The sequence below is a fragment of the Notothenia rossii genome, assembly GCF_949606895.1.
Source record: "Notothenia rossii genome assembly, chromosome: 5".
Classification (NCBI taxonomy): domain Eukaryota; kingdom Metazoa; phylum Chordata; class Actinopteri; order Perciformes; family Nototheniidae; genus Notothenia; species Notothenia rossii.
Window position 1 is genome coordinate 74,721,747 of NC_136903.1, and position 27,040 is coordinate 74,748,786.

General features: G+C 40.4%; 2 protein-coding genes across 9 annotated transcripts in view; both read right to left on the reverse strand.

Annotated features, from left to right (window-relative positions):
* Positions 1-19,522, reverse strand: part of LOC307042033 (sodium- and chloride-dependent GABA transporter 2-like) — a 37,363-nt gene extending 17,841 nt beyond the window's left edge. The window contains exons 1-7 of one of the 6 annotated variants that reach the window (XM_079685709.1): positions 11,489-11,740; positions 11,321-11,411; positions 10,840-10,984; positions 10,048-10,182; positions 6,442-6,582; positions 2,330-2,411; positions 292-424 (exon numbers count right to left, since the gene is read on the reverse strand). In XM_079685709.1, coding sequence (XP_079541835.1) covers positions 292-424; positions 2,330-2,411; positions 6,442-6,582; positions 10,048-10,182; positions 10,840-10,984; positions 11,321-11,411; positions 11,489-11,520 — 759 coding nt within the window. In that variant the 5' untranslated portion in view covers positions 11,521-11,740. The other 5 variants (XM_079685713.1, XM_079685712.1, XM_079685711.1 and 2 more) reach the window with 5 other exon arrangements.
* frs3 (fibroblast growth factor receptor substrate 3) lies at positions 14,118-26,796 on the reverse strand. 3 transcript variants are annotated; one of them, XM_079685716.1, is made up of 8 exons: positions 26,485-26,796; positions 26,065-26,126; positions 25,328-25,453; positions 25,118-25,206; positions 24,066-24,252; positions 23,332-23,493; positions 21,038-21,159; positions 14,118-20,951 (listed from the first exon to the last, which is right to left on the reverse strand). In XM_079685716.1, exons 4-8 carry the CDS (start codon positions 25,181-25,183, stop codon positions 19,623-19,625), a joined length of 1,866 nt encoding a protein of 621 aa, XP_079541842.1. In that variant the 5' UTR covers positions 25,184-25,206; positions 25,328-25,453; positions 26,065-26,126; positions 26,485-26,796; the 3' UTR covers positions 14,118-19,622. The 3 variants fall into 3 exon arrangements, with proteins under 3 accessions (XP_079541842.1, XP_079541841.1, XP_079541843.1); XM_079685715.1 differs by having other exon boundaries at positions 26,065-26,130; XM_079685717.1 differs by lacking the exon at positions 26,065-26,126.
* Positions 26,797-27,040: the final 244 nt, after the last annotated feature.

Consider the following 27,040-nt stretch of genomic DNA (forward strand, 5'->3'; position numbering starts at 1 on the left):
TAAGTATACTATTACCCCTGTTATATCTTTAAAAATGCTGAGCAGGTCCCATACTCTTCGATTTTGAATTTCCAATGTGTTTATCCACCATTATCATCACCAAATGAGGGTGTTTTGATACGTTGTATGGATTATTTTTCTTGTATCATTATTTTAAACATATAACCCATAAATGTGTAAAAGCTGCAACAGACGGAATGTGATCCCAAAGGTTTCAACAGAATTCTCACTCAAATCTAATAAACACACACAAAATCCAACATCATCTTCTAAAGAAAGGGTTTTCTTCACCTTCCCAGTAGATCTCACTCCTTTCCAAACACAGAAGTAGCACAGGGTCCACGCCAGTAAGAGACACAAGGCCAGATCCCATCTCAGGCTGCCAATCTCCTCAATCCCACTAGATATTCCCAGCACTCGTCTCCTGAAAAGAAACACATAATGTTAATGAAACAGGGCCCAGGAAAAACAGTTGTGGAGAACCTTTTTCAAGGCAAATAATAATGTTACGTAAGATAATGAAGTCTATACATTTGACTGATCAAACAGTGTTGTAACTATATTGCAAAAACATTCATATGAAAACAAGCAAATGTATTTAGTCATGGGGAAATGGAAATAAGTAGAGATGTTTCTGGAAACACTTAAAACAACAGTGATGCAACTTCACCTAAGTGATGCCTTGCAGACATAATATATTAACCCTGTACAAATGAATAAATGATTTGTTTGATTTTGTGTCACATTTTTAAATCTGGCTGGGGTGTGAATACATTTTTACATTCTTTAATTTTCAGCTCAACATGTGACATGAAAGAAAGACGGAAAAGGGTTTTATTGGCTCTGAAGCTGGCCAGCAAGTGTAGAGTGTCAAACAGAGTTTCAAACAGCATCACTCGACCTCATTAATCATGGATTTATTTCTGGGAAAACGTGAAAAACGTATAGCAAAACATTGTTCTCCCTTTGATGTATGCTTTGACATTAATTAAAAAATGTATCAACTCTGGAGAAATTGTTTTATAGTAAGTCAAAATGGCGCCTTTTTTATCGCCTGAACAACATTCATAGTGCATTGAATGTCCTACATCTTATCTATTTAGAAAGGTTGTCCATGACTTTGCAAAAACAATTCTTCACACCCTGTTTCTGTGTCTGCTGCCAAATTCATTTGTATGAAACAGCCAAATTCTTTGTGGAAAAAAAAGTCTGGTTATAGGTTGCAAATGACACACTAAAGAGAATATATTATAGCTTGGAAACTTGAAACTTTGTATAAAAATAATTAAAATATTGTTTCTTGAAATTTAAATTCAACATGACAGCCAAAAAACCCAATGTCGCGCCTGTCTTAACTTAAAAGAAGCTGACACAGTGAAAGAAAAGTTTGTTCTTGAAACATGAAGCAAGACTAAAGCCATGCCAGCCTCGCTGTGATGCTGTACTTTCAGCTTACACAATGTAAACATACTTTAATGCCAAGACACTTATACGCAAACCACATTTTGACGCTCAAAATGTTTCAAGTAGAAATGAACAGAAATTACAGAAGTGACTGATGGGAATGTAGTTTTTCTTGTAACAAGTCATCAATTGACGTACAGGATACAATCTAAATAGATATATGAAAAGTTAGGCACCACCGTTTTGAAATCTCATTCTGAGGGCATACACTTCTTATGCACACTCCTGTGTTTGATTTACAGTAAAATATTTGTTGATATTTTGACTAACCGCGACACTTAATTTATAAAATGTGCACAGTATGCTCATTTTAAGGTTCGCACTTGTATTTTTGGTGCATGTTTACATATATATATTTTTCTCATGCTATGTGTCTGAACATACCTGTATTCACCCACTGTCTGAAAGGCTTAGTTTTAGTGCCTGTCTCTTTAAGCCCCCTACTGAGAAGCTCATTACAGCCAGGCAATGAGCACAGCAGTGGCACTTTCTAGATTTTGTGAAGTTGTTACATAACCACTTTGGGGATGTTTGCATTTTCTCATTAGATTGGGCCTGTTTGATACTCTTACAATATTTAGATAGCACCTACGCATGCTTCATTCTAAAAAAAAATTGAGATTACAATAATTTGGGTCATTTTCATGTTGCAGCTTGCCTACGTTGGATGGACGTTTCTAAAAATATGAGGATAACAACAAGTGACCAATGTTTGTAACATGTGACCTGCTATAGACTCTCTTTACAAAAAGAGGAACAACAAAGAAAGACACAGAAACAGCAGGGTGCCAATGCACCTCTGGTTTTTGTGACTCCAATAAAAAGGGATATTAGTTAGTTAAAGACAGTTGTAAATTAAACTTACTCCCAGAATTCTGTTGCAGGCGTTGTTGCGTTTGCTGTCCAATTGGATGACGTGTTTGTTTTACCAAATTCGGCACAGGTCTCTGAGATAAAAACAGGAAAAAATGTAAAAGCGTAGATAAATATTTGAAAGCAAAGTACACAACATACAAAGTAAACATATATTAGACATTTGAGCAGTGATTGACCCTCAGCTGATCAATAATGCAAGCAGTTTTCAAGAAATTACCAACATCTCTGTATGCATTTCACATCAAGCTTGTGGACTTTTTTAAATCAATGCTGTTAAATGAAGATACAAGGTAAAGAAATAGGTATACAAAGACACACATGTCATGCACGCGGCTCATTTCTGTTGTGTCTCGGCAGATTTGTTAATATTATTTCTCTGTTTGGTTTATATTGTCAAGTCCGCGTCTGCTAACCCTTTTTGTTGTCTGCCATTTCCTGTTTTACTTTGTCATTTCCTTTCTCTTTTCATGTAGTTCGACTCCTACCTGGTCACTAGGCTCACTGACCTGATTACCTTATTAGTCCCTTATTTGTGTATATATTCTGTGTGTTCCCTGTGCCCAGTGCCAGATCGTTTTTGAACCTTGTCAATGTATTACCTTGCTTATCACCGCAAGTAAAAACCTTTTTTTTAAATCATCTTTTGTCTGGAGTCGTGCATTTGGATCCTATCAGTTTTTGCGTGCTCCAGTCATAACATTACGATCGGGCCAACAAATGGACTCAGCCAACTCTCAAACCCTGAGAGCAGCGCTCTTCTCTCAGACTCAACGCCTGCAGCAACAGGAGGAGGACATGAAGGCCTTAAACCAGGGAGTGATGACCCTGACTAACAGCCAGAGTGAGTTTCGTGGCGCGGTTACGATGCAAATCAATCACCTGGCTGAACGGGTCCATAATGTACTCGCACGTTTGGATAGTGTGCCCGCCACTCCTCCCGTCGTGGCTGCCCCAACCCCAGAGACTGCAGCTGATTTTCCCATGCCAACTTCCATGATTCGTCTTGCTCCTCCTGTGAAGTTTTCAGGCGAGTCTGGTAATTGCAGCTCTTTCCTAACGCAGTGTGACCTGCATTTTACCTGCCAGCCTGGTGCTTTCCCCAGCGATCCAGCCAAGGTAGCGTTCATTGTGTTCCACCTCAAGGGAAGAGCGGAAGCCTGGGCTACGGCGGAGTGGGCACGGAAGTCTCCGGTGTGTAAATCACTACAACTATTCACTGAGACTATAAAAGAAATCAGTGTCAGTGACAAAGCTGCCAGAGCCCTGACACAGACTCATAGAACCATGCCTCTTAAAATAGCTATTGATCATGAACACACAGAGCACATGACTTTCCATCTGTTTGAGTCTGCACAACATGCAGTCATTCTGGGCTATCCCTGGTTGTGTAAACATAACCCTCACATTGATTGGCGGACCGGTAAAGTTTTGGGGTGGGGAAGCGATTGTTCTCATTCGTGTTTTGTTTTTGTCTATCTTGATGATATTTTGATTTTTTCCTGTGATGAAGATTCACACGTTCCGCATGTTCGCCAAGTTTTAAGGAAGTTGTTGGACAATCAACTTTATGTAAAGGCTGAAAGATATGAGTTCCACGTCAGTTCCACTTCATTTCTGGGTTTCATCCTGGGTTCTGACCAGATAATGATGGATCCTGCTAAAGTAAGTGCTGTGGCTGATTGGCCCACACCCTCTTCCAGGAAAAAAGTCCAACAGTTCCTTGGATTTGCAAACTTCTACAGGAAGTTTGTTAGGAATTTTAGTGCTATTGCCGCACCTATGCATGTACTCACCTCTCCTTCTGTTCAGTTTGTGTGGACCCCACAGGCAGACCAAGCTTTCCAGAAGTTAAAAAAAGTGTTCACAACAGCTCGAATACTTACCATCCCGGATCCTCAACGGCAGTTCACGGTGGAGGTGGATGCCTCCAACGAGGGCATCAGGGCGGTCCTCTCACAGAGGGCAGAGAAAGACATTAAGCTCTATCCATGTGCCTACCTTTCACGTAAGTTGACTGCTGCTGAAAGAAACTTTGATGTAGGCAATAGAGAGTTATTAGCCGTGAAAGTAGCACTGGATGAGTGGAGGCACTGGCTAGAAGGGGCAAAACAGCCATTTATTGTGTGGACAGACCACAACAATTTGGAGTACATACGCAAGGCTAAGAGGTTAAACTCCAGACAGGCACGATGGACCTTATTTTTCAATAGGTTTAACTTCACTCTCTCCTACCGTCCTGGTTCACAGAACACCAAACCAGACGCGTTATCCAGGCTTTTTGACCCAGAGGCTCTTTCCAAGGAGACCGAATCCATTTTACCGCCCACTCAGATGATAGGAGGGGTGACATGGCCAATTGAGGCTAAGGTAAATCGAGCTTTAGAAGGAAAAACTGTACCCAACGGTGGTCCCCCTAACCGTCTCTTTGTCCCACCATCTGTCTGCTCTGACGTGATTCACTGGGCTCACACATCTGTACTAACATGTCATCCAGGTATCAAAAGAACTATGTACATAATAAAGCAAAGGTTTTGGTGGCCTAAAATGGAGAAGGAGGTTACTGAGTATGTGGCAGCCTGCACTACCTGTGCTCGGAATAAGACCTCTACCCAGTCTCCTATGGGTCTACTGCAACCTTTGTCCATTCCAAGCCGCCCATGGTCTGACATCTCGCTGGATTTTGTCACTGGTATGCCGCCCTCTGCAGGTAACACCACCATCTGCACTGTTGTTGACAGATTTACCAAAATGACTCACTTTAACCCCATGCCCAAATCGCCCTCTGCTAAAGAGACAGCAGAAGCGCTCTTATCTCATGTTTTCAGGCTGCATGGATTTTCTCGAGATGTGGTGTCAGACCGTGGGCCACAGTTCGTTTCCCAGTTTTGGAAGGAGTTCTGCAGCTTGATAGGAGCCACTCCCAGCCTCACATCTTGTTACCACCCACAGGCTAATGGTCAATCAGAGAGGATCAACCAGGAACTGGAGACGTGTTTAAGGTGTCTGGTGTCCCAGAAACCCACAACTTGGAGCAAGCAGCTGATATGGGTGGAGTATGCCCACAACTGCGCTTATGGTTACCAACCTCCTCTTTTTCCAGAAGTAGAGAAGGAAGTGACTGTACCATCAGTACATGCCCTGGTGAGGCGGTGTCGCAGAGTCTGGGCAGGAGCTCGCAAGATTCTCCTGAAGAGTGCTGCTCGCATGAAGAAGGCAGCAGATCGACATCGTCGTCCGGCACCTGCCTACAGACCCGTGCAGAAGGTTTGGCTATCTACAAGAGATCTACCCCTATGTGTGGCCTCCAGGAAGCTGGCTCCGAGGTTTGTGGGTCCGTTTCCTATAACTAAAGTTATTAAGCCGGTGGCTGTTCGCCTGCGCCTGCCCAGGTCCTTGAGAGTCCATCCTACCTTTCATGTTGCCAAAGTCAAACCGGTTCGGGAGAGTCGTTTGGTTCCTCCATCCAAGCCCCCTCCTCCCCCCCGGATGTTAGACGGTGGTCTGATCTACGACGTCAAGAAACTGCTAGCAGTCAGGAAGAGAGGACGCGGCCGACAGTTCCTTGTAGACTGGAAAGGATACGGTCCAGAACATCGGTCGTGGGTTCCCACAAGCTTTGTTGTGGATCAGAAGCTTATAAAGGACTTTTTTAGGCTTAATCCACAGGACTCTGGGCCGTCCGGAGTCGGCCGTAGAGGGGGGGGTTAGGTTGTGTCTCGGCAGATTTGTTAATATTATTTCTCCGTTTAGTTTATATTGTCAAGTCCGCGTCTGCTAACCCTTTTTGTTGTCCGCCATTTCCTGTTTTACTTTGTCATTTCCTTTCTCTTTTCAGGTAGTTTGACTCCTACCTTGTCACCATGCTCACTGACCTGACTACCTGCCACACCCTTATTGTTTGCACCTGTAGAGTCCATTGTTTGTGTATAGATTATGTGTGCTCCCTGTGCCCAGTGCCAGAACCTTGTGAATGTATTGCCTTGCTTATCACCGCAAGTAAAAACCTTTTTTTTTTAAATCATCTTTTGTCTGGAGTCGTGCATTTGGGTCCTATCAGTTTTTGTGTGCTCCAGTCGTAACAATTTCTCTCTGCAGGTCTACCTGTGTTCCAGAAGTTCCTGCAGCTTGCCCACGGGACCTCAACGCTGAAGGAGGAGAAGAGGTAGAAGAAAGCCCACGCCTGGATGACAATGTATGACACGGCCGCATATGCAATCACAACCTGGGTAGCATAGCCAATCCCTGAGAAGAAATAAAGAATGTGGTCAATGTAGATAATGGATAATTATAGGCAATAAAATACAAAATAAAGCAGAGATAACCTCTGAATCCTTAATAAAACTGGTGGTTGTTGTTCTGTCAGGGTTTTGGTGGTTGGTTATGTTACAATGTCAGTGGACCTTACCTTAGAGAGCGTTTAGAGTCCTAAAACCTGAAAATAAGTTCATAATTTCTGCTCTTCTGGTTCCAACATCTCAAAGCAAAAGGTTTTCCTGAATGAGGTTTTAGTGAGATGCTGGAAATAATCTCTTTATACATGTATAGCATTTTAATGTTTTGTTCTACAAAATTACACCACTAAAAACCCCAATTGTGAATTTTGAAGCTTTGACTTGGGACTACAGAGCTTTTCAGGGACATTGAACTCATCTACTCTGCAGTGGTGACGTTAAAGTCATGCAAAACTGCGACGTAGTTCCTTTTAAGCATAACGTTAGCTTTCTAATTGTCGTTGATTGATATATAATAAGTCGTCATTTGTGAATTATTTTCACGTATTTTCAAGTATTAAAGATTTGTGTGTGCCACAGAGTCTACTTTCTGCAGTTTTATTTTCCTAAAAATATGAAATAGATTAACCTTATGGATCAAAAAGCTTGGGACAACATCATTCCTATAACAATGCTGTTTAAATAATTCACGTATATTAATCAAGTGGTCCACTTACAGTGCTCAGATGGGATTAGATTTTATTAGAAATGTAGGCAGTTTATTTTCAGGCCAGTTAAAAATGCAGAATTTCCCGTAAACCACCTTATTAACCTTCTTACACTGACCTCATTGTAGTTCGTAAACAGGACTCTACTGTTTCAAATTAAAGCCCGATAATAACTTGCACCATATTTTACTTACAATAGTATTGGAAAAAAAAGGAAAATGTTTTTATGATAATCAACCACTAACATTAATCATATCGTTCCTGCAGTGAGCCGGAGTGTGTGCATAACAAAGTGCACAGAACAGGTGGGTGGGGATTCATATCATGAGTTACAGTATCTGACCCTCTTGGGATTTGTTTTTGGTAGGAATAAAGATTTCAACACTTTATAGCATGACCAATATACAGCCACCAATTGTGCAAGTTCTCCCACTTAAAAAGATGAGAGAGGCCTGTAATTTTCATCCTAGGTATACCTCAACTATGAGAGACAAAATGACAAACAAAAAAATCCAGAAAATCACATTGTCTGATTTTTAAAGAATCTATTTGCAAATTATGGTGGAAAATAAGTATTTGGTCACCTACAAACAAACAAGATTTCTGGCTCTCACAGACCTGTAACCTCTTCTTTAAGAGCCTCCTCTGTCCTCCACTCGTTAACTGTATTAATGGCACCTGTTTGAAGTCGTTATCAGTATAAAAGACACCTGTCCACAACCTCAAACAGTCACACTCCAAACTCCACTATGGCCAAGAACAAAGAGCTTTCAAAGGACACCAGAAACACAATTGTAGACCTGCACCAGGCTGGGAAGACTGAATCTGCAATAGGTAAGCAGCTTGGTGTGAAGAAATCAACTGTGGGAGCAATTATTAGAAAATGGAAGACATAAAAGACCACTGATAATCTCCCTCGATCTGGGGCTCCACGCAAGATCTCAACCCGTGGGGTCAAAATGATCACAAGAACGGTGGGCAAAAATCCCAGAACCACACGGGGGGACCTAATCAATGACCTGCAGAGAGCTGGGACCAAAGTAACAAAGGCTACCATCAGTAACACACTACGCCGCCAGGGACTCAAATCCTGCAGTGCCAGATGTGTCCCCCTGCTTAAGCCAGTACATGTCCAGGCCCGTCTGAAGTTTGCTAGAGAGCATTTAGGTGATCCAGAAGAGGATTGGGAGAATGTCATATGGTCAGATGAAACTAAAATATAACTTTTTGGTAAAAACTCAACTAGACTTGTTTGGAGGAGAAAGAATGCTGAGTTGCATCCAAAGAACACCATACCTACTGTGAAACATGGGGGTGGAAACATCATGCTTTGGGGCTGTTTTTCTGCAAAGGGACCAGGACGACTGATCCGTGTAAAGGAAAGAATTAATGGGGCCATGTATCGTGAGATTTTGAGTGACAACCTCCTTCCATCAGCAAGGGCATTGAAGATGAAACGTGGCTGGGTCTTTCAGCATAACAATGATCCCAAACACACCGCCCGGGCAACGAAGGAGTGGCTTCGTAAGAAGCATTTCAAGGTCCTGGAGTGGCCTAGCCAGTCTCCAGATCTCAACCCGATAGAAAATCTTTGGAGAGAGTTGAAAGTCTGTGTTGCCCAGCGACAGCCCCAAAACATCACTGCTCTAGAGGAGATCTGCATGGAGGAATGGGCCAAAATACCAGCAACAGTGTGTGAAAACCTTGTGAAGACTTACAGAAAACGTTTGACCTCTGTCATTGCCAACAAAGGGTATATAACAAAGTATTGAGATGAACTTTTGTTATTGACCAAATACTTATTTCCCACCATCATTTGCAAATAAATTCTTTAAAAATCAGACAATGTGATTTTCTGGATTCTTTCCCCCCATTCTGTCTCTCATAGTTGAAGTGTACCTAGGATGAAAATTACAGGCCTCTCTCATCTTTTTAAGTGGGAGAACTTCCACAATTGGTGGCTGACTAAATACTTTTTTGCCCCACTGTATCTCTATAGAGGACATTTTTTGGGTGCGTACCAGAGTTCCGGCTTATCTCTCACATACAGTGAGATCTAATATTGTGCAAACAAGCAGTGAGTGCCAAGCAGCAGCAGACACACCCCTGTGTGAAATGTATCATTCAGGTCATGAAACATTAAGTTGACACAGGCGTTAATTATTACAGCTGATTTTTGCACGGCTTATTTGCAACGAATTATATGTCTCTTGTTCTCAAGTAAACAACCACTTAATACCTGACTGGTTAATATACATCTGGTAAGGTTTGTTGTTCTTTTTTGTGTTTAAAATGTAATTTTGTTGGATGTGCTTAATGTTATATAACAGTTATAGAATAATCTGGTAAAATCAAAAGAAAAGAAGAAGAAAATAAGCCATTACTTATTTTTACTCACACATGTTTAACTGAACTATGTCTATACCGGGCCTAATGCCTGAACTTGACTCTTATTAATCCTAATGAAATGTTTTTTTTTGTTCCAGGTTTTTAAGGGATAGAGTTTTCACGAATTGTATACCTGATCTAAATCATTATTGAATGATCCAAATGTAGAAAAACAAGAACTTTTCAAACCTGCTCTTCTTCTTTAATGTTTTAGTATCTCGCATTTTCCAACAGTTTTCGAAAAAGGGAAGAAAAAAATTCAGACAAATGGGTGACACGACAAATACAAAAAACTTAGATGTATTGTGTGAGGATAAAAGGTTGAATCTTACACAATAAGTACTACTAAAAAAAAAATCTGTTCACTTTTATACACAGACCTTCAAACAAGGGGCAGAAGTGGCGCCAGCAGGTGATACATCCTTGAGATGTGTACTGTCCCATGGCCGTCTCCAGGAGGAACATGGGTATACCACATGAGAGCAGAAACAAGACGTATGGAACCAGAAATGCACCTGTTAAAAAACATGAAAAGCAAATACTGTTTCCCCTTTGAATCTGATAAAGAGCCACACTACACATGATCATCCCTGTTTTTGTTTATCCTTGTTTTGAAGCTCTGAGACTTTGATATCTTATGAAAGAGAGTGTTTACACAATCAATGTTTTAACATCAAGAATGTTATTCATGTCTTTTATAGTTTTGTCCTTTCCAGGGAAACATCTGGTAACCACTAGTGGGCCACGTGGGATCCTATAGTATTTATAACATAAATCTAAGAGGAACTAAAAGAAATTTGACACATATGTGGCTTTAAAAGATCCCACACTGCTGTAATGTGGCTGCAGAGTTTAAAGAGGCATAGCAAGAATTTCTAACCAATTACATTTATAATGCTGTTTATTTTATTGGCTATCTTCCAAAAAAGAACACAAACAATGGTGTCCTTGTTGTTGCCAGAGTTGCTTTCAGTTACAGGAAAAAAACAAGTTACTGACAACAAAAACCTGCTTTGAATATCGCCTGAGCAATTCCTTATCAGCAAAATCTATTTTAACGTCACAGCTCTTTTTCCTCATCCCTTGACATCACTTTGATTGGGTGCAGCAGTTCCACTTTGCGGGAACAGGAAAAGTATGTATAATTTTTGTAGTTTGGAAATCCTGCTTACCTCCCCCATTTTTGTAGCATAGATAGGGGAACCTCCAGAGGTTTCCCAGCCCAACAAGGGTCCCTGCTACGGCCAGAAGAAATTCCACCTTGTTTGCCCATTGACCTCGATCCAGAAGCTGAGCCTTCTTCAACTGACTGTTATCCTGCCCAGGCATGTCAATGCTGTTCACTTTGTGCAACTCTCTTGACATGTGCAAAAGAAGTAGGAGATTAAAATAAATGTCCCTCTTTCCTCCACATTAACAGGAAAAAGGACTGTCAAAGCTGTGTAGCTCTGGGTTATGCAGACACAAACCAACTCAGCTGTTTCCTCATGAACTTTGTTTTTTTTTATTTGTTGAAGTTAATCTTGTGGGATTATCATGAATGGAAAGTTTTCACAAGCAAGTGTTTATCAGAAAGCTGCACTTATCAGAAGACATTTTAGAATTAAAGTGATGCATTTAGCAGCCCAGTGCAAAACAAAAAAAGGTACTTACCGCTCCATCACAAAGCCCCCTCTCCAAATAGTTGCTTTCAGCAACAGCAAACTGATCAGTATTCTTCTCAGCTGGGTGCACCACAGGATCTCTACACAAACAACATGTCATGAGCAGAGCCAGAATGAGAAACAATGTAGCTATGGTTTCCTCTGGCCCCTCTATTACCTAATTATCCGTCGGATTGGTCTACCCACCATGCCGTCTCACTTGAAAAAGTGGTTGGCTCTGACAAAGGTCCAAGGTATACTACTTCCCTGCTGTATTTTTCCACTGAGACAGAGGCAGATTGAGTCATCAACATTAGCAGTTGCTAACAACTAAACCAAAGCAGCTGAGACTGTTATATTAGTGAAAAACAGGCTGCAGTTATTTGTAGCTTGAGCATATAGACAAAGAGACATGTTATAGATATTGTTGTTCAGGTCTTTCCCATGGATGGAATCCTATTACTGCTCAGCTTTGACATGTACATATGCATCTCTTGAACTCCTTCTATATCCTTGCAACATTTGCACATCTTTATTCTCAAACTACTAGGGCAAACTATTATTTATTTAGTTTAACAGTATTTTTTTTTTAAATATTACTTATTAACATTATTCCTATTTTTAGTTTTATGTTATTGACTTATTTGTAGTTTTTATAGTCATCCACTTTACTGTACTTCTCTTTCTACTGTACCTTGGCATCAATAAAGCTTCCCTTATCTCAGCGTCATAAATGACATCCAAAATAAAGACTGCGCTGTTGCGATAAGACTTTTTAACACTTTTACAGTAGTTGATTATAGGGAGACAGTAATGTGTTGCATTTAAACAAAGATAATAAATGGATGGATTTCATTTTTTGTTTGTTTATAATGCTTTAAATTACAATATACTGCATATGTTATCCAGTTTAAACATTTAAGCTAAAGTTACTCTTTGTGGATGGATGAAAAACAGCTTGTATATTTGAGTGAATGTGTTAGCTGCAGATGAGAGAGCAAATCTTGATACTCTTCTAGCTAGACGCACAGTGCGCTGTAATGGACATGATAAGAAATAGCTTGAACTCAATGATACCCTGACCTTTCCTCATCAGGTCATCATTTTTAGTGATCCAATACTTTGTTTTATGACCAAAAAAAATGCATTTTCAACCAGCCCTATTATAATTTGTGTTAATTGCTAATTATCAAAAGTAAGCATGCTAACAAACGCTAAACTATGGTAGTGTCCATTGTAACCAATATTACTTTGGCTAAATATCAGCAGGTTAACAATGACACTGATCAAGCCTACAAGCTTACATTAGGATTCATTTAGAGTTGTGTTTCTGGCCACCTTGTGAATTTAAGTATAATATTAACTTGCTGATAGCTCAGTTGTTGATCTCCAAATACTCCACCAGGGAAATATGTTCACTGCTTGTTGCTTAAGTGAACCAAAACAGCTATGTTTGGCTGAACCAATAGGCTGAAAGGCGCTGTGAATCTCAGACATTTGTATTTTCAATGTTTTCTAGTGTACGATACTGCAAGACAAGGATTTTAACCAATAAATCACTAGGAGCGTAATTACCATAATGGCTAGATAGGGCCATCAGCAAAGTTAGATTTCACAAATAACTACCGTTTATATCCTAGCTGTCTAATGTAAAATAGAGAAACTAAAGCATAACCTATTTGTTTTATATTAAATCTCTTCTCCTTTAAATGTACAGCCCCGCCCAAACTTCCTGTCACATGTATTTGCCCAGCCATTGTTTGTAGCCAAAACTCAAAGGGGGGAAACTGGAAATGTCAGATGATCATATTTCAGGGTACAGCGAGATTCATGACACCATATGCAGGCATTGTCTATCATCCTGTTTTATGTTACAACAAAATGAATTATTAAGGGCTCTAGTTAAGATAGGGTCCTTCAGACTTAACATTAGGGATGGCAAGTATAGAAACAATAAAAGCTCTGCTTTATTTGTGAGGCTTCTCCTTTGATACAATTACTCAATAACGATAAAACAAGACAGACATATGAACACAAGACAGCTACTATTTAAGGCATATATTTAGTTTGCTGTAAATCTCTCGAGCTAACCACGACCATGCTCTCTGTCAATTGTTTACACACCGGCAGACACTAATTACATGCTCAAAATAAGTTAATATTCAGCTTAAAAAACTATTGTGGAATAAAATCACAATTTAATTTCTGAGTTGAGCTCAAATGGAAAACATGATTACATCCACTTTGATTATAAGTAGTATATCCTGGGCAGGTAGTTGAGCTAGACAGCTGTAGACACTACTTTGAAAAGTGTTCACACAGTAACATAACTCCTCTCCTCAGGGTACAGTTATCCATCACAAAGCACTTTGTCTCAGCTGCTGGGCTGGAGGATGAATGACTGACCACAACGGTGTGGGTATGACACACATCTAAACAGGTCACGTCTGTCTTCAATGTTTCTTGAGATATTAATAAATACACCAGAGCAAACAAAGCGTTTCTGCTCTAAGTCATCAGGTTTGATCAGCCCGGAATGGACTGGTGTTCGCATATCTGTGTTGAACTGACCTGTGTGTTAAAGGATTAATAGTCTTGTTCTGTTCTGATTGTTAAACAGCCTGTTCTGGTATATTCTACAAAAATATTTAGCAAATACCTTAAAAAAAATAGCTTGTAAACCTTGTAATACATGTTACTGAAGAGGTGCATGATCCTGGAGGGGAAACCTTGGTTTTACTCAAATGCATCTATTGATTCTTTGAGGTTTGACCTAATGAACAAAAGAGACACTGTTTAGTGCGCAATAACATATTTTCATAGCTTCATTTTAATATTAGAATTACATTTACTTTTACATTTTGGACAAATCCACACTATAATTCAGGGTAAAATTCACCAAATGTCAGGCTCGCTTCGTTGTGGGACAGGGTGGGATGAAGAGTCAGATAACATATCTGTGAGGAATGATTCAAGAATGAAAATGATCCAAATGTTTCTTTTTGACACTCCAACAAATGAAGCAAATGTTTTATATTCACTGCATAATCATTTATAAGCAATGGGTAGAACCACAGAAACATACAACAAAAATGTTTCCCTCTTTCAGCAAAAATATTTAGCAAGATTCTACTTTCAGATGTGCATTCATATCACAAAAAGAGTCTACAACAGCAGCGAGACTCGCATCCTCGAGGTCAATGTTTTTATCATGCTTGAGCATATTTGGCACTCAATTTGAAAATTGATATAATAGTCACAAAGATAGGCCAATGCAGACTGTATGCAAATGCACAAACATGTACAGCTCAGACCTGGACATATGCATCACCCTCTGGTGGTGATCACATCCTCATACCAGACAAAAACAAACAAAATTTAAAAAAAACCTATACTAATAAAGAGATATTACAGTTTTCTGATACTTTCAGTATTTTAACAGAGATATATCTCAAAGCATGGGCAGGAAGTTGAGGTTTTACAATGTCACTAACGATGTTCTGTATTAAGAGAAGAAGATGGAGATGATAATGATGATGCTGATGAAGATGATGTGTAGCACTATGGTGCAAACCGAGTTGCTGGCCTTTGTTTCTGTCCTTACCATATTTTTGTCATCCGATTTATGCAAAAAAATTGGAGTTGTTGCAAATCAGAAAAAAAAGATCTGAAAGGAATTTTATTTTCACATACTTCAGCACTGAGAAGGCAGCTGATGAGGAATCATGCTGTGCACCACAGCCACGTGACTTTATAATGAAAAACACTCTGTAATGCACTCATCATTTATGTTATTTGCTACAGATCAAAGTGACTTAGCACCTTTTCAGTCACACTGAGTTTGGCTTTTTTCACTGTATCCCCTAAATCGATTGTACCAAAGACCTTGACGCATGTAATCTCCAAAAATTAGAACTCATTGCTACAAACCCTTAAGGAATAGATTAACATTTTTCTCCATCTTGCAAATACGAATGATAACACTGACATTTGGAATCAATCAAATTAAAAATGTTGTAAACGATTTGATGTAGAAGTAGGTCTTGATACATATTTGATCAGTATTGATATAAGTATTTGTAAGCCTTATTGTTGATTTAATCATTTGCTTATAGAGGAAAAACCTTTCTACCAAGACTGTCTTTTCTTTCTGTTAGCAGCGTGTTTCCTGCCGAGGAATTCTTAACGGTGACATTTCCATGTGAATGTGTACTTGGGGTGACAGAGAGTATAATACCAGATATAACATGATTTACGAAAAAGTCTTGCGAGACTGGCTGGCTAATGACCACAAGGTGCGCAATTCGAGGGTTAACACCCACCCTGACTTTTCCCCTAATTCCTGTCTTTAAGTTATCCCTCTGTGAGCTGAACCCTATATTTAGCAAAGAAACAGGAGTGACATTGATTTTATCTAATGCATCAAGAAAGCATGTTTCCGAAAATGTGCAAACATTAGTCTAAACTGACAACATTTTGAAAATACAGTATGGTGTAAAACAATCAGGAGTTGGCAATACAATTTAAAGTATGAAATACAGCTTGAAGCGTAAAACTACTTTGACTGAAGACTATTGGATTTGTCAATCTGGAGACGTTCAACAGGCGGTGTTTTTGTTCTTTTAAACGGGCCGCACTCACAACCAGCGATGAAATGTTTCTCGAGCTTGAATATGAAAGGCACAGTGAGACATTCCTTGATATGGACTACATAGCTTCATGTTTGTACAGTAGACACAGAGCAAGCCATTGTGTTCAGCAACCCATTCCATAAATTCAGTTTGAGGAACTTAATGACAGGAGTTGCCATCTCTACTTGTTGCTCCTTGCCCTGCGGATACCCATGAGCTCTGCTTAATGAATCTCAGAGAAAGCCGTTTGAATAACGCCTTGAGCATAAAAACTAAGGGTGTGAGATAGCATCAACCAAGCCAATCACAATGAGTTATGAGATGGGAGTGCACTTGATTTGAACTCAAGTGAAATGTCACATTTCTTTGAAAAACAATTATTTAACTATATATTTTGATTACTTTCAGTAAACATAGGAATCCGTTAATGATGCTGTGATCACTGTTAACATGTTTGGGACGTGGTGAGGCTACTGCGTTATAACAAAGATAGTTAGCACATTTCAACATGGAATTTTTATAAAAGACCATAAAACTACATGTAACAATATTCTGAGAAACTAGATGAAACACTTTCTGATTCTTGTAGGAAAGATTGCCACTGATTTCAAAGGTTTAATACAATAAAATGTAATTGGATGGCACTGTTAGTGTGAGTTTAAGCAAACACAGTGTCAGACAATCAAAGAAAAAAAACAAGCATCTTTTTTTTTTTACTTTCAAAGATGAAATTAAACGTAAAAGTAAACATCGTACCTGAAAAAAATATAAGACTGCTGACTCACAGAAGAACAGGCGATTCAATACATAAAGCCCACAGTTTTATAGACTACTATTTAAATGTCACACTTTACACATTGGTCTGATTTGAAATCCACAAAAAAATAATTCACTTATTATTGCAAAAATGTAAACATCCTTCGAATGTATAATGACAATATCTCTGCAAATACAGTCATAAATCTCTGCTTGAAAAAGGGCTTTTTCTTATTATAAGAGGCTTATTTCTTTAAATGTCATTTTAAAGTATGATGATCAAACCAAAATACAAATGATCAACCTTTGATTTGGGGTTATTTAAAGCTTCTGTGGGGAAGTGTCACATTGTTGTTGCCATTAAACAAGAACGGCTAAAATAAGTCAATACTCAATTGCCAATTTAGTTTTTTCGCTTGTCAATTACATTTAACATTCTTGTCAATAAAATATTTTTTGATTTTGGATTGTTTGTCACACAAAACAAGCAATTTCAAAGACATCACCTTGGGTTTAGGACCCAACATTTAACCAATAAATCCACAAAGAAATTATGAGGCTATTAATTAGCACATGAACATATTTGTAATATATTGGATAGTTTGAAAACCACCAAGCACAAACACCTGCTGGCTGCATCTTATTTATGAAGATTTCATACATTAAAAATGTACTATCTATAGATCAGGAAACTGCTGTGCATTATGGGACATTTGATTGACTGAAAAAGTCAACTGAGATTTTAACTTTTATACCGTATGTAATTTTTCTAAATAAATGATCGATCAGAAGCAAGAAATCCTCTTTGATTTGCACCTGATGTCCCACAGAAACCATAAAACCCTCCTTATCAGAAGTTGAGAATTTGTATTTGCGTCAACAATCTCTGCAAACTACAGCTTAATGCCACAATCTGAGAATCTAGAACATTTGGCCTTCCTCCGTCAGCTGAAAGTATCCCCTTGATATGAGCACTCGACAAAAAGATGACAGCATCAGTGCGCCTGAGCCCCTCCACTGCCACACAGCCAGTGTCAAGAAAACAATTGACAAAATTAAATATTGGCCAAAAGAAACATTTTCTGAAATGGTACATTAGATTTTTCTTCTGCTCAGAAGACAACAATGCTACCCCTATTAGCAATTAAACAACATGGTAAAATATCTGACATCGCATAGGTTCAAACACACAAGCTTTCATTTTGACGAGTCGCTGTAGCTTAAACGGGCTACTGTTAGTATGTACATGTAGCAGCATAAAACCACCCTGGCTGTGATTATCAGACTACAAGATTTCCATTCTTATATCTCGCACCCAAATGGCTGTCGATGTGGATGAGGTGGAATGTGCAGGTTTTGTAGTTTGAATTTATCCTTTAAAGTTGGATTTCTTTCTTCTTCTTTTTTTTAAGTGTGTCTCCCGACCTCTATAACCTCATCATGCCTCTCCGTCTTATTGTTTTCTATAAATCCTAATGGCACAATTGATTTTATTTATCATACAGTTTGAAAATAAGTTTTGGCACTTAAAATATAAATACAGTCTTCCTTTTTCTTTTATATATAATCAAGCACAGTTATTACAGCAATACACCAGAGCCCAGTGATAATTTGAGGTGAAACTTTGGTCTCTGTTTTACCAACTGGATTACAAAACGCTGGTCGTCACATGGATAACAAAATTATTACAATTGGAAATAAAAGAATGAATAAATAAATAAATATCTGACTATGGTTGATAAATAGCCTCACAAAAATCTTCACTGTAGACTTGATAACTCTTTAAAAAAACACACACCTGATAACTGACAAATTATAGATTCAGCTCTTTTTATGTGAGGTTACAGCTTAATGCCACTATTTGAGGTTGTTGATGTCTCCATCAAAACACGTAAATAATTCCCATCTACGATGCTGACTAAGAATGTCCATGAAATATTTGGCCCCATGCTTTTGGTAAAAAGGACACGATCGTTTTAGTGGCCTAGGGTCAAAAGTGCAACGTGACAAGCGTAAACCATGTGGACCCCCTGCAGGTCTGGGATGATGTGCGGGGGGGGGGGGGGGTGATTGAAGATGATATGCTACCTTTTTATTTGCTGCATGTGGATAGGAGGGAGCCAAAAGCTCGTTTAATCCATGTGTGCTACTTTTACCATAGTTTAGAATAATTCTGCAAATATCACCATCTCTTTTGTCCATTTAATCCAGTTTTTCTTGGACTGGACACATCCATTCCTTAAAATATGATAAAATACAATTCCATAGGATTGTGTGCAAAATGCTCTTTAGGCATATAGTATCAAATAATGGTCTCTTCTACTAGCCACAATGTAAGACTTAGATGCTTGTGATGAGGTATGAATATTGGCCAGTACCTTGGAGGAACCATTACCCTTTCCCTCATGCCAACAACTACTCTTCTTCTTCTGTGAAAAGAATCAAATTAGTGACTCATCATATTTAAGTAAAAACCACATGGATGTAGAATACTTAAATGATATAAACACTAATGTGTGTGAGTGGAGATGGGTTGATTAATTTAAATTTGCTAAAACAATATGGCAATGACTGCTTCTGCTGAAAACAGAGATCTCTGCTTTAAGTCATAGCCAAGCACAAAATCATATTTATGATTTTATGCTTATGTATAAATATCCAGCAAACCGTATTTGCAGTCAAAACTGCCAATTTCTTGAGAGAGCTTCACACCACATATCTAATAAATAACACAGAATAAAATGGCAAATTCTCCTCAGAGATTTCTCATTTCCTTTTATATTCACAGAAGTTTCTAATTAGGTACCTTTACTGTATTAGTCAGCCCGACAGTTGAATGGATGGATGACAGTGAAGGGTCCAGTGTGCTAAGATGAGGATAAGCCTTCATCCGTCTTCGTCGCTCCTCTTCAGTTTGAACACCGTTTACAGAGGCAGGTCTGTGCTGTTGTGGCGAGTCTTTCTGGAAGTCCCATCATCCCTGGGCAGAGCTTTCTGCAGGTTGGACATAGCAGCGGTCTTCTTTAGGTCAATGACTGCGTAGCATTCACTGCGCCGGGGTGCCTGTGGGCCACATTTTTTGGGTGGTAGGCGCTGGTGCTGTGGCTGTGGCTGTGGCTGGGCACCCCCACTGCTGAGGGCTTGGCAGGGAGGTTCTCCTTCTAGGTCCACCTGGATGTAATTCAACTGCCGCGATGGAGGCATGTGGCCGTGCTCACAGCCTCCAACCCCCGACCTTGACCGTCCGCGGAAATCAAAGCTAAATATTCGCCCCCCTCTGTCTGGCTGACACGACCGCGGATGCGGGGGGAAAGCGTGTCGAAGCCGGGGCGGCTGGACCTGCTCTGTGTTGACGTAGTTCTGTAGGGCGTCTCTATGGATGCCACGACCATCCTGGTGGTACCCATTGGGTGTCCCTGGGCCTTCTGAGAACTCATACTCATCAAAGTCTTCCTCTTCCTCCTCGTATTCCTCTTCATCCTGCTCATCATCTTCCTCTTCCTGTTCATCATCCCGTTGCAGAGCTCTGTACTCCCACACCGGTGGTAGAGAGGGAAGGTTCTCGTAGTTGAGCAGAGCTGTCCGACGATGACCTCCGCCCATGCCCCTCTCACAGGGGTATCCCTGGGGGGGAAGTGAAGAGGGGCCGAGGGCGTGTGGGTGCAGGAGGGAGTGGGTGTGACTGTCCCCGGTGCTGCTGCTGCTGCTCGAACCCACAGACTGCGACACGCTGCTGGGACTCAGCCGCTGCTTCCGGCCGCTCCTCAGCCCGTTGATGTTCTCGTAGGTGAGCTCGCCGCTCTGGCAGCTGTCCGTGTGCTCCAGGCCCGGGTGCCGGTGTGTGTGGTGATGGAAATGGGGATAGGAGTGAGAGTTGCACATGTGCATTGTGGGCTCGTCTCCCTCCGTCTCTGAGCCTGTGGCTCCCTCTGCTGGCTGAAGGCTGTGAGGATTGTGGCCATGCCTGTCCCTCTCTCTGTCCCTCTCTCTCTCCAGCAAATGACGCTGAGCCGGAGTAGGGCCCAGCATGAATTTGACCTCCTGCGAAGATGGCTGTAAGAACACCTGAGGGTCATTATGCTCCTCAAGGGGACAGCACCGCAGGTTGGGCTGCGGATTTCCTTGCACCCCGACAGGCATGGCTCCTCGGGGTGTTTCAGGGAAAGGGTTCGGCCGCACCTCAGGCAGAGAGTGCACACAGTGACGCATAGAGAGATCCCCCTCCATACTAACAGTATTTACATAGGTGTGGGTCTATTGAGGGAAATACAAACAGTAGTAAGTAAAGTTGTGAACTACCACAAATGCAGTGAACTTTAGGTAAGAAGAAGAGGCCTTACCTGGTCTTCCAACCCCATGAGACCATTTCCGTGGTCGTCAGCAAGAGAGGGTTGGGAGGATTCCCCTCTGATTGGATAACCAGGGTATCCATTAGGAAAAGCCTGAACAGGGAACGCTGGAGCTGAAAAGTATTAACATAAGTAAGTATAGCTTAATTTATGTAAGACTTCAATCAATTAATTAAGTAAAAATACAAAACAAAACACAGAACAATGAGACAAACCAAACAAGAACAAATAAAAACATAAAACAGGGATGAGATCTGAAAAAGACCTGTCTATAAAGACTGGTTTTAGAAGACACAGAGGGTCTAAAGAAGTGGTTCTCAAACTTTTTCTGTCAGGCCCCCCTTTGGAGGAAAAAAAAAGTCGGGCCCCCCCAACACAAATAGTCACGTAATGGGCCAAATTAACATTTATTAAAATACATCAATATGAACGTGAGCATTCCTTTGCTAGAACAGTGATAATAAAACAATGCTCCATAAGTCTGTGTGCTAAAAAAATACATAATACAATTGTGCAATCCCTTTGCTAGAACAATAAGTTATAATACTTTGCAATCTGTGCAAAAAAATGAAAAGAAAGAAAATGATGATATTTGGCAAAGAAGTGTGTCTTATCACAGCATTAGGGGCTGCAATGAGCCTGTTTTGCACTGCACATTTCTTCAGAACTGAGTTGCAGGCTCAGTGGCGGTGCCAGATTTATTTTGGGGGTGCTGTAGGGTAGCTTGACGTTGAGTTGAGTTTTGTATAACTATAATGATCATATAAACGTGTGCCTCGGAAATAATTGTTTACATTAGTGGTGACCAAAACGTTTGAGACCCGGCCATTAGCTCGCTAGCACCAGAAGCTAACAACAACGATTTCCGGTACCGGTGAGCTCTCTTTCTCTCTCTCGCTTGCGCACGCATACAAAATGGCTCGTTCCACACACACACAGAGCCGAGCTTGAGTGAAACACCGAGACCCAGACATACTTGTACTGTACTGTATCATATTATTTTCGAATCAATAATCTTTCAAATTAGTCTGAAGCAGATTGGGGCGCACCCCCCACTTTGAGAAACACTGGTCTAAAGCAACACAGAAGCAGGGGATGGATAAAAGGCCAATATCTGAGGATCAAGAGGCAGACAGAGTTACAAGGAGAACAGAAATGTGTCTTGGGGCAAAATCATTTAATGCCTTATATGTAATGAACAGGATCTCAGAGTTAATTTAGAATTTCCAGGAAGCCAGTGGAAGGATGCAAAAACAGACGGCTTGTTATTGTTAAAAACCTGGCAGCTGCATTTTGATTTAGAGCAGCTTGACTGACGCACATGTAGAGTGAATAACAATTACATAGACGGGAGAAAACCAAAGTGTGAATTCTTTCAGAGAAAATTTTCATCAGCTGCTATATGTTTTGCAATCCACCAGATGTCACTCTTTTTGCTGCATTTGAAGCCCTTAAGCTTCTAATCTCTTGCTGTACAAACAGAAAGAAAGTTCAGTGTTTTTCCAAAGCACTTGTGGACTAGAGTAGCTGGGGATCAAACCACCATCCCTAATAATACTCTCTACCTCCTGTGCCACAGCCGCTGGATAAAATTATACTTTTAAACAGGTAAGCTATAGGATCAAAAGAATCTCAAAATGAAACATTTTTACCCACACAGGGCGTCCAAGACCTTCTTGAACTTTAAATGAAAAGACTTTCTAAGCCCAATCTTCTCAAATTGAAGGATCTAACATGGCATAGTAACAGTTACAACACTGAAAACAGTGGCACAGAGAAATAAATAACACAAATGAAATGTCTATTTTTTTAAACTTTTAACAGTCAAGGATTGTTGCAAAGGATTGTGCATGGTTCCCCATGGGAATACAACCTTCCAGAAGGTATAATAGACATAGCTGCAACTTCCAAGCACTAACAGGCCATTTGAAGCGCCCATGGCCGTTTCTGCTTTACTTGGTGTTGAAGAAAACTTTTGTTCCTGTGACTCAGTATATTTTGTTTAGCTGTGTTGATGAACAACTTTACAAATTCTGCTAAATTGCTGCATTGCAAGCATGTCCTACAATTAATCTCAAGTTTATAATTAGCTTTTCTTGTTACTCGTGCATGTGCGTGTGGGATGTGCGCGTGTGTGTGTGTGTGTGTGTGTGTGTGTGTGTGTGTGTGTGTGTGTGTGTGTGTGTGTGTGTGTGTGTGTGTGTGTGTGTGTGTGTGTGTGTGTGTGTGTGTGTGTGTGTGTGTGTGTGTGTGTGTGTGTGTGTGTGTGTGTGTGAGTGACTCACTGTTGGGAGTCTGTGGTGTGCGAGACATTTCCATCTCTGGTGTGTGACCGCTGCGACTCATCATCATCGACTCTTCCACCACGTTGATGCTGTTACATTGCATCAGCTCCTGAAGCAGATTGAAGATCTCTTCTGCCCGGGAACACTTGAATGCAAATATTCCTAAAAGAAAACAGGATAAACGAGAGCATTGGTAGGCTTCACTTGACCACCAGTAACATTGAAAAAGACACGGGAAGCTATGGCTAAAGGATAGATGTTATAATAGTTCAAATAATTTCCTTAATGCTGATAACACATCATATTTGCTTTGTGTTTAGAGTTATGTTAGGGCCTTATACCCTAGAAAACAACATTCCTGTTGTGTCATTTAACATCTTAAATTAACATTAGGTTATTTTCAGCAACTAGCGGTCTCTCAATGAAAACAATAACAAAAGGATTTCTGTGGTGTGGTGGAGTAGCTCGGGATCATGAAATCTTTGCAGGGAACTCCTTCTTGTTAGAATTAAATTGTACATGTTAAAAATCTGAATTTCTCCAATGCTGTTGTGACCGTTTGCTCAGCTTGTTTCTCCAAAATCCTTTTCCTCTGTTAATTATATATGGGAAGCTGAACACCTGCTGGCAGACAACCACAACACTACTGCATGTGCAACTGATATGCACTGTTACCTTGATTAATAAGACTGAATTATCTACAAAGATATCAACAGACAAGCATAGCTGCTTACCCTGCCCAGTCTGACAGCGACGACCGCTCTCGAAAGAAAAGAGGTTGGAGTCGTAGCCGTAGCGGCGCAGGCAGAGATATGGCCACCGGATGGCGTCTCGTTTACGTGTGTGGAGAATGAGTTCTGTCTGGGTGAGCTCCATGATCCCAGATCCCAGCTCATTACCCTCATCGTCCACATTGGTGACCTAGGACATGGGAAGGGAATATAACATGGATCATAAGAGATTGTAAATGCAGATTATTGCATTACTATGTAAATTACAATGGGTATATTGATCTGGATTGATTAAGTGATTAACGATGCAATATCATTGACACAAAGTGAAAACATCAATACATCTCATTATCTTTGAGATACAACTTTATTTTTAAAAGGTCCATGGCACGTCTGTGTCACCATTTCTGCCCAAACTCATCTCCTACCTAAACATTCAAACAGTGTTAGCATCCAAGCACTAGCCAGATAATGAACAGCAGCTGTGAAAAAGACAAGGAGGATGTGTACTCCCCTCTTGGAGATAAATTAGCGGTGTGAAAAAAAATTGGGATTTCAGGGAAAGGGCGGCAAAGTACATGCCATATGCCAAAAATTGCCCTGTAAGATAAAATACTTAGGAACCATGATTAACCTGACCATTAAGATAAAACAGAAACATCTGTGCTCTAGTTATATAAACAGTTGTACTTAAACATTAGAAACGGTGGCAGTTTATATTAAACAACAAGGTGTCATTTGTACTCTCTTTGTTAAAAGGTAGATAGGTAGGTAACTTTCAGACCAACTTGTAGTTTGATAGCAGGCCCTTGAAATGAATTGATTCAAAAGCGCATAATATTTCCAAATATTTTATTGCTGTCCAAACATTATATGTGATAAAATGTGTTTTCACACCCCTATCTAAATGATTAGTTAATGACAGCATTCTCGCACATGAAAAGAAATGCTAAATGTAGCGGTGGTAAACAGGTGGGTGCCAGACCAATGATCACAATACATGATCACGCATCAGATCCAAATAAATGTGTTGAACTTAAAGTAGGATTGTTTACCTTAAATTTGGTAAGATGGTTGTCTCGGATGGGGTCTCTGTACAGACAGCTCCAACAGCTCCCCATAGCTTCAGCAGGCCAGCTGAAACCTGACACAGAGACAAAACTCATCATCAACTGCCACCATTATCAGCAACTTGATGCCAGTTATCCATCTCAGAAAGCACTGAATGTGCAGCTTCAGGGAACAGGCACACACAAACGTCTTACTTAGTCCAGGCCATCAGTTTAAAGGGATTTACGGATCAATCCCAGGATCTTCGACTGGGCATCGTCGTCACAAGCCAGTTAGATTGTTGGACAGACATCTTCAAGAGAAGCTTCATGTTATCCCCCCTAAAACCGTCAAAACAATTCTGCATTAGCCAAATGTACAAATATTAATGTGTATCTTATTTTGCAAGACTATATGTGGACACAGGGAATCCTGAACCTGTTGCATATCATCATTCCTCTTTCTCACCTATTTTACAATTTTCCTTAACTCTGTCCTATCTGATGTCAAAATGAAATCAAACAGGAAAACCAGCATTTAACAGATTACTTTTAGTGAGTATTGAACTGAGAATATTGGATCTCACATTTTATATTTAATCACAAATATTCAGAAAAATACGAAAAATGATAATTAGAACAATAGCCTATCGTTTTCTTTTTTTGAATAGCCTACAGTGACTTTTTTCACAAGTGATTTATGGCAATAACAAACTATGTGTTTGCATTTTTAAATGAATTAAACAAAAAAGAGCGGATTATCAGGACACATTTTCAAAACAATCTTACACACTGTGTTTTGATCTCTAAAAAACTAAACACACAACAACATCTCATGTATCCTTTGCCACACCAATGACTATCCTGTGATTTATAAATCTCCTGGACACTCGGCTCACAGAGCTATTCAAACTGATTTCAGATCAACACCGCCGCATTATATGTGCTCTAACCTGGGCCTCCCTCCACATCTGACTGGAGATGCCAGGCAGGACTCCACACCACCAATTCACAGCTACCTTCAATCAATGTAGAAAACAAAAATAAGAACGGGATAGTTTACAGTACACACACTTATCACACAGCCCAGTGATTAAATGGGCTTTCCCTCTATCTGGGCTATTTACAGCACGAAAATCACAGCGTTTGGCTCAATTAGCCAAGCCGACGCAGAGCCCCCCAAAACAATCCGCCAGCGAGGCTCCATCTGCGGCGTCAGAGTGCGGGGAGCCCGGCTCAGCCACCGTGGAAGCAGCACACTGACACTAAATGCACAACAACACGGTTCAATGACCATTTGTTCGCATTGGTGTAGGATACAATAGCGTGTGAGCACATAGCAGTCAGGACGACAGCGATGGTTTGCTACTCACATGTCTGGCACGGATTTTTTTATATTAGCCTAATGCGAAATAAGCATTGAGACTGCGATTAGGAATCGGCGGCGGCTGCTGCTGCTGCTGCTGCTGGTGGTATTGGGATGTGGCACTTGCACGGTAGAGACGCGGATAAAAGATGCAGTGAGAGCAGTACAAAAATGTTGTTATTTTTTCCTCCTATTACGCCCCCCTACTGCAGCACGGGCCTCTGCCTGTATGACATTTCCCAAGCAGCTGGGGTGAGAGTTCACCGCCAGACAACGAGGCTGAGAGCCGACAAGAAGGTAGGAAACGCTGGAGGACCAGAGAGGAAAGGTGTGCCTGGCTCACTGGAGGAGGGGCGAAACAGCAACAGAGAACTGTGGGGAAATAGCCCCTGTCTCTGCCCGTGGTTTAACTGTAAATATAATCCCCTCATGAGTGTGTGCATTATATTTTTGATTCAAAGCTTTCTCTCTTAATAAAAGTCTTTCCCACTTAAAATTAGGTTTTGCATATTTCTGACCTTCACTATAGGCCTATAAGTGTTTGATGTAAAAGGCTGGTTTCC